Genomic DNA, 12,811 nt, shown 5'->3' with positions numbered 1-12,811 from the left:
CCTAAAGTTGCCTTCAAAACTCTTGACTGAAAGCCATCAGGGAGTTCCAGTCTTTTGAGCATCAGCTGTCCTTTCTCCTTGCTTGCACCCTGCACCACAACCCGGTGTCAGTAGATTGGCTTTGCTGCACATGGAGCAAGGAGACCTGATTTTGGTTTGGTAACAGTAAGATTCACTATACAGATTTAAGTCAGTGCCTTCTCCACTGAATCTGATTCTGATTTAGAGTCACCCTTCCCTTCTTAGTACAGAGAGGGAGACACTTTACAAATGGAGATTTCCTTTATAAATGTATATTTTCCTTACAAAAGGGTAACTTCTACTGCTTTCAGAGCTCCTCCAGTGTCTGTGAAAAATTAGCTTAAAATAATCCTTATGCTAAAGAGGCATATTTTGGGGTGGCTTATTCTGCCACTCACCAAAACACAGACTCTCAGGACTGAAAAAGACTCTAAAGGTCGTTTATACCAATCACACTACTGATGCTTGATGTCACTCTCCTACTTCCTTCCCTTTTCTACTAATAGTGAAACCACTTGACACCAAAGGCTTAGGAAATTGCTCTACTGGGGAAAGAAGTAGAAACTGTGGATTAGGTGATTTAGGTTTTTACTTCCAGTTCTACTATTAACTATTTCTAAGATTTGGGGCAAGCCACCTAAATTCATTGTATCTCTGTTCCCTTACTTTTAAAACAAGGGAGTTGTGTAGATGACTTCTAAGGAACCTTTTACCATCTTTCTAAAAATCTGACTAATGTAGTTGGAGACCACTTTTTGAAAGAGGTTCATTACGGGAGGTTATGGAGCCCCAAGAAAAAGAAGAAACTATGGGAAATATAAGTTAACAAACTAAGTTTTTCAAATGATCAAGGAAAATGTAATTTAGACATTTTTATAGAATACACAGTGAAAAAAGTGAGGCTGGACACATTTTTACAAACAATGATCAAGGTTCTAATGCGTCACTACAGTGTATGGCATAAAGAAGTTTCGTAATTCTGGATTAGTAATGTATGAATAAATAATGATAAGGAAAGAGAATAATATAGGATTTAGAAAATAAAATATATGAAATTTAAAAAGTAGTTGTCCTTGAAGCAAGGAATCAGCTTTAATTACAGGGAAACTCTGAAGCAAACCACTTGTCTCTTTGTGGTAAATCTTGATATATTTATTATCCAGGAATCTAAGTAAAGAACTTGCTTGTAAAGTAATCAAGCTGATCCTTGAATCAAACAAATCCTCTGATATCACTAAAATTTGAGTCGATTAAATCAAAGTGGCAGATTTCCTGTTGGGTTTTCCTGCCTTTCAATGTAAACATAAGGACTCTAGTGCTAATTGCTTTATTGCCCTTCTAAAACCTAAACTTAGATGCCTGTGATTACTGTGAAACGCGTCTAGATAATGATAGAAACTGAAATGCATGTCCATTGTAGGAGATTAATAAAACTGTGTGAGTTGAAATTACTGAAAATCATTGCAGACATAATTTAAATTAAAATAATTTAATACATTTAAAAATTATTTTCTATTTCCATAATGTCTGTGATCTACAGTATTTTAAATAGCAGCTTAGGTTTTTGGTCTCTTCTGCAGAAATAAAATCAGAGTGCTTCTAACAGTTTCAAGACTTAATTTATAATGTGGAGTTTTGCTTATAGTCTGATTGTAATGTTAAGAAATTTTATAAAAACTTACAGTGGAGAAGATAAACCTATTAATTCAGGGAATCTGATGAGTAACTACAGTTGACACTGCCAATTTGGGGGTCAGGTTGCTTTGAGGATAATATAACACTAGAATTGCACAAACATATGATATACATACATTCTTTTTATAGAATATGTATCATTATTGTCTTATCTAGTCAGATGTGAGCAATCACATGAATACGTAAGAGGAAACATATAAGGTGTCATGAAAGAAGAAAGAACATTTATTTATCAGGCAAAAAAAAGCATTTGTCTTTTCTGGAAAAAAGAGAAATTAACAAATAAATATAAGGTGAAGGCTTCCCTGGTGGTGCAGTGGTTGAGAGTCCGCCTGCCGATGCAGGGGACACGGGTTCGTGCCCTGGTCCGGGAAGATCCCACATGCCGCAGAGCGGTTAGGCCCGTGAGCCATGGCCGCTGAGCCTGCACGTCCTGAGCCTGTGCTCCGCAACAGGAGAGGCCACAACAGTGAGAGGCCCGCGTACCGCAAAAAACAAACAAAAAAACATATATATATATATATGGTGAATATATTAGCCCACTTTATTTTCATTCAATGATGGTAGCAAAAATATACAATGGTAGGTGCTGACGGGAAAGCGGGAAGAGTAGAGATGATCTGGGTAGTTGAAAAACTTCAGCTTTTTTTCTCTTTAAGAACCTTTATCGGTAAAAGCCACTGTATGTGAACCCTTATATTATTATCAGATCACCCAATTTTATGACTGACATTTATATGTAAGGAAAAGTTGAGGTCCACAGAAGTTAAGTTATTCAGTGTTTTGGAGAGATGGTAGGAGACTAGGGATTGGTGCTCATTTCACTTTATCTTGAGATTTTTGTTTAATTTTAGCAGTGTTATTAAAAACTATGTCACAATGGACAAATACCATTTCAGTTTCTCACTTTCCTCTTCTGTGAAAGGAGGGATCAAAATAATAATACATGAATTATTCTGTGTTAAAAAATATGTGGGAAATGCTTGGGTGGGGGAGCAAAACGTGCCACCCCAAAATGTCTCTGTGGCATGAGGATTATTTCAAGCTGATAACAATCAAGCACCAAAAGACTCAAGAAGAAATTTTGACCTTCCTCCTTACTGCCTAAAAGAAGTATAGATCAAGTTATCGCCAGAGGTTGTCTGCAAGAATATGGGCTAGGTGTGGTGGTGGAAACTCAGCAGGGCCTAGAGATGAGAGTACCTTTATGGCGCAACTGCGCTGCATGGCCCAACAAATATTTGTTTACCAAACATTTGCTTTTTCATCTTTCATGTGAATTGCCTTCCTCCCTTTTGAATTCCCAAACCTCTACCCCCAACACCCTCTTTAGCTGCTGAAAATGTTGTTTAAGGCGAGGGTTTCAGCCATTTTGGTGAGTTACTCAGTTCTCCTGGGTCTCTTCCATGTATACATGTTATTAAACTTTTGTTTGATTTTCGCCTCTTAATCCGCCTCCTATCAATTTAATTCTTAGACCAGCCGGAAGAACCTAAAAGGGTAGAGGAAAACGTCTAACTCCCTGGCACTTAGATAAAAAAAGTTAAGTTTCTTAGCAATAGTATTTCTCAGAGCCTTTGAGAAATTAATATTCATTATAGTGGTATGTTGCATTTCCCAAACATTTGGACATATAAACATATTTTGTTTTATGCTTTATCCCTTGATGTCTTCTAGAACACCATACCATATAACTGTAATTACTGAGATCAAGGGATTGTGGGGCAGATCAAGGAAAAAGATACGACCACAAGGTGGCAGTAGCACACAACGAGCTTTAATTGGGCAGCACTTTGATAGGTTTGCATGGAAGGGGAGTCCCTCACAACAGAACTTCCACTTACTCAGAAAGGGAGTAAGGTAAGGGAATTCCCAGAAGACTGAGCTGAGGAGGGGGGGGTTATGTAGCTGTTGCTCAGCAGCAAGATAGTTGGTAAATTCAGTATTCTGAGCCATTATGTGGATGTGGAAAGATTTAGTGGGATTAAGTTTTCCTAGTATCTATAATCATACCAGGTAGGCATTTCTCTTGAATTCACCAACTGATAATACATCTTTGGTTTCCAGTGATCTCAGTAATTATATAATTTATCTCAAAAGCCTTCTGCTTTAAAAATCTGACTAATGACTGCAACATATTTTCCAGACTTCAAAATTCATATTTGTTAGTCATTTCTATACTGATACAGGCACCTTTAAGCATTTTATTATTGGCCTTGTTGTACTCAAATTTTAAGTTTTTGGTTGTACCTTCTAAAGATTTCACTACCTATAGGGTCTTTGATGATTGTTTTAAGCAGTTTGCCTAAGGATAAGTTTTTCTGGTTGACTGTGTGTATAGTTTGTCCTCACTTCTATTAAAAGTAGAGGGAAAATGCCAATGAACTATTTCCAAATTGTAGCCAGAAAGATAATCAAGATAAAATTAGCAAAGGCTGAGTTTATAACATGTTATGTAGCCAAGTTATCCTGAGACAAATATAACAGAACATTAAAACATTATTTCAGCTAAGGTTCCAGGACTAGAGGTACCAGCTACTCTCTCATTCTAAAATGAGATACCAGACTTGTACATGATTTGCAAATGCTTGGCTGAAAACTCATTTTGAAATCCGTGGTGCCTCATCCATTCAAAGATAAAAGTGTTAAAGTGGGAAGCGACGGAAAACTGGAAATTGAAGAAAGTATTTTTTTGAAGACAGTTATGATTTGAGTTGTCGAAAGAGGGTTGCAGGTGCTTGCTCTTGCCTTCAAGCCTAGTGAGAGGGGGCTCTAAGGAGATCAGTTGGAGAATCTGATTTGTCCCTTGGAGCCTGGGAGACACATTACACTAATATCAGACCTGAGAAAACTAAAAAGCAAAAGGCTATGGTAAGAGTCCATGTGGCTAAAGAGAGGACTGAAGTTGGGGAAATAACCTGCACTCTTACTGTCTAAAGTATTGTGTTTCCTATGGACAGATGCGGGCTGGCATGGGTTGCCTTGTAGTTTGCTCATGAAAGCAACTTGGATGGTCTAGGAAACCTCAACAGAAAGAGACTGAAGGTGTACCACCAGCTGCCTGGGTGCAGAGGAAGAAAATGCTAGCTACTAGCCAGAAGAGACACATTTGCTTGAATCAAGAGAACTGTAGATGTAGGAGATATATGCAGTGATGAGGGGAGTGGCGGAAAGTGGACCCTGAAAAAGATCAGAAGTGCCCCACTTTTGAGAGAGCATGGATCAGGATGAGCTCCCCACAGGCCCTCAGTGCTGCTGCTAGATCACAGCCGTGGTAGTCAAGTTAGACTTTCCTTTCCCGACCCTTCCCTTCTGCTCACTGCAGTCCCACCCTGTACTGACATTGGTGGGGTCAGAAACCATGGTGGGCAAGCTGGGAAAGGAAGAAGAGAAGCGCGAGGTGGTAAAACAGAGTAACAACGTCCCCTTACCCACAGCAGCGTTTCCACCTACAGCAAACTGGAGCTGACTGGAGGAGCAAAAAGCTTTAATTTGAACTTGTTAGGAGTATTACGTGGGTCTAAGACGTTTTAATTGCTGAAATGAGAGGGTTTCAGTGATATGAAATGACAAGACTTTTAACTATCTGAGAATGATAAGAAAAGTCAGTGGCACATGTCGGAGATTTTCATTTGGCTTTGGGAAATATTAGGCCCTTTAGATTAAACCTGTAATTAATATAGTGTGAGGAAAATGGAGTCACTTTGTGAGTACCACTCTCTTGTTCAATGTATTGATTAAATGTACATATAGCTCAGTGAGTAGATTTACATACTTTTAGTTGGTATTCTGAAAAGACCTATTATCCAAAATTGCTGTTACTACATTTCACATACTGTGGGGTCTCCTCCACTTTACAATAATAGCCTACTTGTTAGAATATAATTTTCTGCCTTGTTTGATGACCAGAGAGCCTCTGCCTGCCTTCTCATAACCCCCAGAATAGTGTTCACATGTACCAATTCCCCGTACTCAGTCACATGAATTTTTCTGGTTCTAAATTATTTTCTTAAAATTATGATTACTAATTTTTAATAGGTAAAATAATTCACATGATACAAAATTCAAAAGGACAAACGGGTATATGGTGAAAGCTTTTTCCTAGTCTTGTTTCTCCACAACCTTCCCTAGAGGTACCCACTGGTAACAGTTTCTAACATCACTTTTGGCTTTAGTGTTGAGAGATGTCTGCCTAAAATAAGATTTAGTCTTCATTATAGATGTCACTGATAACCAAATACAACCCATTACAGGCTTAGTTTAGATTGGCAGTCCAAACACAAGAAAAACCAGAAGATGTCAAAAGTACTTCTAGGGCTTCCCTAGTGGTGCAGTGGTTGACAGTCCCCCTGCCAATGCAGGGGACACGGGTTCGTGCCCCGGTCTGGGAAGATCCCACGTGCCGCGGAGTGGCTGGGCCCGCGAGCCATAGCCGCTGAGCCTGCGCATCCGGAGCCTGTGCTCCACAATGGGAGAGGCCACAACAGTGAGAGGCCCGTACAGCAAAATAAAAACAAAAACAAACAAAAAGGACTTCTAGGATAGTAACTATTAGACTGTAATTAGGAAAAAGAGCTGGAAGGGCTGGGCATAAGTATTGACTCGCACGTAAGATCCTGGTTATATTGTGGTATGGGACCCACTGTAGGGGTGATGTGAAAGGCATATTATGGCTCTTATACAAGCCAAAAGGGCTGTGACTACTTTAGTGAAGTACCACATTAGCCAAATGATTCTGAATCTCAATGGCTACAGCTTGATAAGATTACAGTTAACAGGTCATTTATGGGGCTTCCCGGGTGGCACAGTGGTTAAGAATCCACCTGCCAATGCAGGGGACACGGGTTTGAGCCCTGGTCCAGGAAGATCCCACATGCCGCGGAGCAACTATGCCCATGCACCACAACTACTGAGCCTGTGCTCTAGAGCCCACGAGCCACAACTACTGAGCCTGCATGCCACAACTAATGAAGCCCACGTGCCTAGAGCCCGTGCTCCACAACAAGAGAAGTCACCACAATGAGAAGCCCACACACCGCAATCAAGAGTAGCCCCCACTCGCCACAACTAAAGAAAGCCCATGCACATCAACAAAGACCCAACACAGACAAAAATAAATAAATAAAATAAATTAGGGGAAAAAAAAGCAGGTCATTTAGCATATTTGAAAGATGTAATATTATAAACTTGACTTCATAAAGCATAATGTTTAATATCATGACCACTACCACTGCCACCATCGTCCTCCTCAAGGCAGTTAACATTTACTGAGCATTTGCCATCACCACATTGCCATCATCATCATGACTTAACATTTACTGAGCCCTCACTATGTGCTAGGCACCATATGAAGTGTTATCAGATAACCATCATGACCAAGTTTATGAGGTAGATACTGTCATTATACCCACTTAATGTGAGGAAACTGAATAATGGAATGGGTTAAGTAATTTACTCAAGGTCACACAGTTATTAAAAGGTGAAACCAAGATTTGAACCCAAGCAGCCTCATACTAACCTGTTACCAGGGGGCATCCATGGAAGAGTAATATACATATCTGAGGACAGCAAGTAAGGACAGCTTCTACAGCCTCATCAGTCAGATTCACACAATATCCCATATGAATCTCCTATTTAAAAATAAAGAAAGTATAATCAAAAGAAAAAATAGGACAATAATAACAGTGTGAAAAAGCTTGGGAAATACTGTACTCTGATAACAAAAAACCCAAATATCAACTTGCAAGAAAAACGCTATAGAAAGGACCAGTGAAATTCTGTAGTAATTTGGAAGGTATAGCACCTTTAAGAGTTAAATGCCCAACCACTTTATAAGGCAATTTGGCAGTATCTATTAAAACTGACAGTAAGTATGCCCCAGAACCCAGCAATTCCAACTGCAGGTGTCCACTATATAGAGAGAAACTCTTGTACATGTGCGTAAGGAAACAACTTATAAATATGCCAATTGCAATATTATCTGTAATAGTAAAGAAGTGGAGACTTGGTAAATAAATGGTGGTTCATTAATATATTGTAATAAGATAAAACAGTTACAATGAAAAATATCTATTTGTATTAATAGACATAAATCTTAAACATAATGTTAGTTCAGACAATTTAGAAAACACTATGGTAGTATCTTATAAAGCTAAACATGTACTCAACTATATGACCCAGCAATTTCATTCTAGGTATTTACCCCCTCAAAATGAAACCATATGTCTACACAAAGACTTGTATGCAAATGTCCATAGCAGTATTTATAATAGTCCAAAATTGGAACAACCTGGATGTCCATCAAATGGTGAATGTATGAACAAACTGTGTCATATTCCAGACTATGGAATACTACTCAGAAAAAAAAGGAATGAAATATTAACACGTGCAACAACATGGGTGAATCTCAAAAACATTATGCCAAGTGAAAGAAGTAAAAGAAAAAAGTAAAAAACCAAAAGACAATTTACTGCATGATTCCATTCATATAAAAGTATAGAAAAGGCAAAACTATACTGACAAAATCAGTGGTTGCTTGGGAGAGGGCCACAGCAGGGCACTGACTGCAAAGGGATGGGAGATAACCTCTTAGGGTGATGGAAATATTCTATACTTAACTGTGGTCGTGGTTACAAGGCTGTATAACAATTACCAAAATTCATCACACTGTACACTTAAAATAGGTGAGTTTTATTGCATGTAACTTAAACCTCAATAAAGCTTGAAAAAATTTTAAAACATAATTTTGAATAAAAAAGCAAACTGTAAAACAACACACACACTATGAAACTATTATGTATTATTTAAAAACATATAAAACAATACAATATCTTATTTATGGATATATATACACATACACACACATATGCATAGAGAGAGAGATGATGCATCCAAATATGGAAGGAAAGATACACAGAAGAGTGGTTACCTCTGAAGGAAGAAAGGGGGAATAAATAAGGGGAGGGAGCTTTAGATGTAACATATAATAATTTTTTAAAAAAGAACTGGAACAAATGCAGAAAATGTTAAAATTCAAATGGTTGGTCCACAGGTCTGTTATATTACTTTCTATACTTTTTCATATATTTGAAACATTATATATCTTTTGTTTACTGTTCTAATTCAGAACCCTTTTGCATTGCTGGTGAGAATGTAAAAGGATACAGTTGCTATGGAAACCGTATGGCAGTTTCTCAAACAATTATACATAGAATTAGCATATGATCTAGCTATTTCACTTCTAGGGATATACCCAAAAGAATTGAAAGCAGGGACCCAAACAGATATCTGTACACCTATGTTCATAGCAGCAGTATTCACAATGGCCAAAAGGTGGAAACATATCAATGGATGAATGGGTTAAAAAAAAAAATGTGATTATAATGGGCAAATTCATAAAGACAGAAGATAGAATAGAGGTTGCCAGAGGCTGGGGGAGAAGATAATGGGGAGTTATTGTTTAAAGGGTAGAGTTTCAATTTGGGATGATGAAAAAGTTCTGGAGATAGTTAATGGTGATGGCTGCACAATGATGTGAATGTACTTAATTCTACTGAACTGTACACTAAAAATGGTTAAAATAGCAATTTTTATGTATATTTGCCCATATTAAAAAAATTTAACAATTCTGGAAATAAGATTCATGTGGTAATTGATATGCATACTTATGGTAATATCAGCTTTTCAGGAGAAAAGAAATACTATGTTGATGTACATATTATAATTAATCATATCTTAGAAATAAAGGAAACTTGAATATATTGAAAACTCATAAAAATTGAGGCAGAAAGCATTGTATATTATACATTGGCAAAGGCATCCTATGATATGAATTGGCAAAGGCTACAGACAATGAAATACAACTGAGAACAAGAGATGGAAGGAACAGTGTTCAAGTCAGGTTTCATTTAAAATACATTAAGGCATTAAAAAAAAGAAAAGATTCAACTCTGGCAAATTGGGGTCCTAGCAAAAACTGTGAATTCACAACGTAACCTTTATGTGAAACAATTCAGCAATCTGAATTTGGGACCATTAAAAAAAGGATTCATACCTATTGATCCACTTGTTTCATTATGGAGAGTTCATTATAGCAATGGAAGAAAAAAGTGATATGTCCCAACATATGAATATTTCCAGTAGCTAAAAGCTGTAAATAATCTGAATTACCAACATTAGAAAAATGATTAAAGGAAAGTGATACATAACATGGACAGATTTTATTCTCTGATATGCCAGTGCCTAGAACACAGCAGATACTCAATAAATATTTGTTTAATAAATGAATAATTTTATACAGCAAATTAAACTTTTAGTCATGAAGACTACAGAAAACTATAAAATGACTGTAATATGAAGTTAAGAATATGATAACATTTATTAGGTGCTACCATATGTCTGGAACTGCAGTCAAACCTGGGGATAAAATGACAACAAAGTGATGAACAAAATGGTCCATGCTCACTGAGAACTCAGATCAACAGAGATTTCAGAGGCAATCCTGACATTCAACAAACGCTGTAGCATACGTTTGTACTAAATGTCAATCTTTAAGAGAGGTCCTTAGACTTTTAATCAAATTTGTTTTCAAATTATAAACTATTTAGCAACATTGGTAATTTAATTTTCCAGAATTGAACAAATTAAAAGCAACAGATTAAAACAGGGTATCTAATAAATAGCAGGCATACATGTTACCCAAAAGAGAAGAATCAGTTAAAAAGATGAAGATACCTGTATTTCAGTTTCAGTCTGAAATTGTGGTCAGAAAGATGCTATGAGCCAAAGGTTAAAATATATTCCTTTAAGGAAGGAATTAAGTTCTAACAAATTTCAGAAAGATTTCCATTAAAATGTTTTGGCACTTAACAGAAATAAGCTTTGGAAAACTGAAAAAGTGAAAAATTCAATGACACTACAATGACCAACACATTGGTTACTGGATTTTTTCCTAAGTCTGCTTAGGTTGGTGCTCCTAATTTTATAAAGCTGAAGTAAATATGTAGGTATATTTCCTACCACTGCATAACAACTAATTTCCTGGTGGTTTTATTAGGAAGTGATAAACTAGGTTAACTGTTTGAGAACTTTGTTAAAAATGATGGTGACTAACACACCACTGTAAAGCAACTATACTCCAATAAAGATGTTAAAAAAAATGATGGTGATTATAGGATAATGTAAAAATTGAATAACCTAATGAATATAAGGCAGTAGCATGGAGGCTAGAATGTAGTAAGTGCTCAACAAATGTTAGTATTTAAACAGTAAAAATTATGGCAGTTATTGTCCTTACAGTTAGAATGCAATTTGGAATTTGGAACTTCATATTTTAAAGAAAGGAATTTCTTAATTAAAAGATTTGTAAAAATATATATGCTATTTTATATACACACATACACACATAAATACAAGCAGAATGCAAATATATAAATATCACCAAAAAACTATTTGAGCATTAAATCAAGCAGAAATATTTTGGCAAAAACATGGCACCACCATTCTATTATAATAGTGATTACTAACTTTTATAATTCATTTATAGCCAGCTTACTTCCAAAAAGGATTTGATGTGATTTATTGTTGAAAAGCACAGCTATATTAATTATGAGTAAAAACAAAATAAAACACTGTAAACTGAAAAAGGAAAAAAACAAAATCTTGGGACAAAAGTCTTCTTCATATTTAGAAACAGGTTACAGGTATCATATCAGTCATTAGATACAAAGGTTGAACACTAATTTAAGATCTTTTCAAACAGCTGCACAATGTGGCTTCTGGAGAGGAAAAACCTTTTCTCTATCCTCTTATGTTTGTCTTTGGAAGCCTTCGAATTAAACTGACAGTAAGATTAGCAAGAGAAAAGATGAGGTTTATTCACAAGATCACAAAGAAAGTGGCTCAAAGAAATGGCTAGAATTTAGAGTTTATATACCATCTTAATAGGGGAAGGGGAGGGGGAGAAAGGACACTCAGAAAAACAGGTGACTTTTTAGGGAAGACAAAATGAACTTTAGGAGAATAGATGGGACTTAACGATAATCTTGTGACAATGTTTATTTAATGCAATTTGTCATCTGACTTCCCCATGTATGGGACGCCTACCTTAAAGGGGGTTTGAGGCAGTTGAATTCTTTTGGAATGGTCTGCTTTTAGGCAGATGGGGGAAGGTGGGGTCTAAGACAAAGTCTTTTTTTTTTTTTTTTAAACCCTTGTTGTTTCTCAGACATCTTCAGATCAAAATAATTTTTACGCCACAGTGGTATAGTCTGGATCCCTTCATGGATTCAGAAAAAGATGATGGCAAGAGAAAAAATATGATGTCAAGAAAAATACACTGGCAAGAGAATAAGTAGTCCTGGTAAAAATATCAGCCAGACATGAAAATTCTAAAGAATGTCATTTTACATTGATAAATTTTCATCCATAATAAGACTATCTTTAAATGTATTAGAAGCTAAAATTTCTGGAGAATAAGAACTTTTATTGGAAGTAAAATGGGATTTATTATAAAGTATACTTTATCTCCTAATTTTAACCAGTTTTTCTTCACTCTGGGAATAAAGAGGTGGAGGTAAAAAAAAAAAAAGTCCATGTTAATATCTAATTGAGAATAAGGCACTGGTTGTCTTCTAGGTTTAAAAAAGAATTTCTGAGGATAATGTGAATTCAGATAATCATCATCTTTACAGATATTTAAAATTACCTCTAATTTCTTGGCACAAGGTCCACTAACAAGCGCAACCACACCACTGTCAGATACCTGAGCAAAGGGAAAAAGGAACATAGCACGTAAATGGAGAGGATGGAAGCAAACTTTTATAAAAACTATTAATTATTTAGATATAGTTTTATTTCCTCCCGTTTGGCAAAGGTGTCTTAGCCACACATACCTTCCACCCTTACTGAAAATAATGGGGGGGGGAGGGACAAATTATACTGTAATTATTTAACTATCAAAGCATGAAGCCAACAATTTTAGTGGACTTCCCTGGTGGTGCGGTGGTTAAGAATCTGCCTGCCAATGCAGGGGACACGGGTTCGAGCCCTGGTCCGGGAAGATCCCACATGTTGTGGAACAACTAAGCCCGTGAGC

The 12,811-nt window shown here is 36.5% G+C and overlaps 1 protein-coding gene across 2 annotated transcripts in view; it reads right to left on the bottom strand.

The window, feature by feature from the left end:
- Positions 1 to 12,811, bottom strand: part of AMN1 (antagonist of mitotic exit network 1 homolog) — a 64,275-nt gene that overhangs the window by 7,553 nt on the left and 43,911 nt on the right. For both annotated transcript variants that reach the window (XM_024747098.1, XM_024747097.1), the window contains exons 5-6: positions 12,422 to 12,478; positions 7,235 to 7,346 (exon numbers count right to left, since the gene is read on the bottom strand). In XM_024747098.1, the coding sequence (XP_024602866.1) occupies positions 7,235 to 7,346; positions 12,422 to 12,478 (169 nt within the window). The remainder of the gene's footprint in view (positions 1 to 7,234; positions 7,347 to 12,421; positions 12,479 to 12,811) is intronic.

Source organism: Neophocaena asiaeorientalis, unplaced genomic scaffold (assembly GCF_003031525.2).
Source record: "Neophocaena asiaeorientalis asiaeorientalis breed wild unplaced genomic scaffold, Neophocaena_asiaeorientalis_V1.1 scaffold487, whole genome shotgun sequence".
NCBI lineage: Eukaryota > Metazoa > Chordata > Mammalia > Artiodactyla > Phocoenidae > Neophocaena > Neophocaena asiaeorientalis.
Note: the sequence above shows the minus strand (reverse complement) of the source record. Positions and strands in the feature narration are given on the sequence as shown.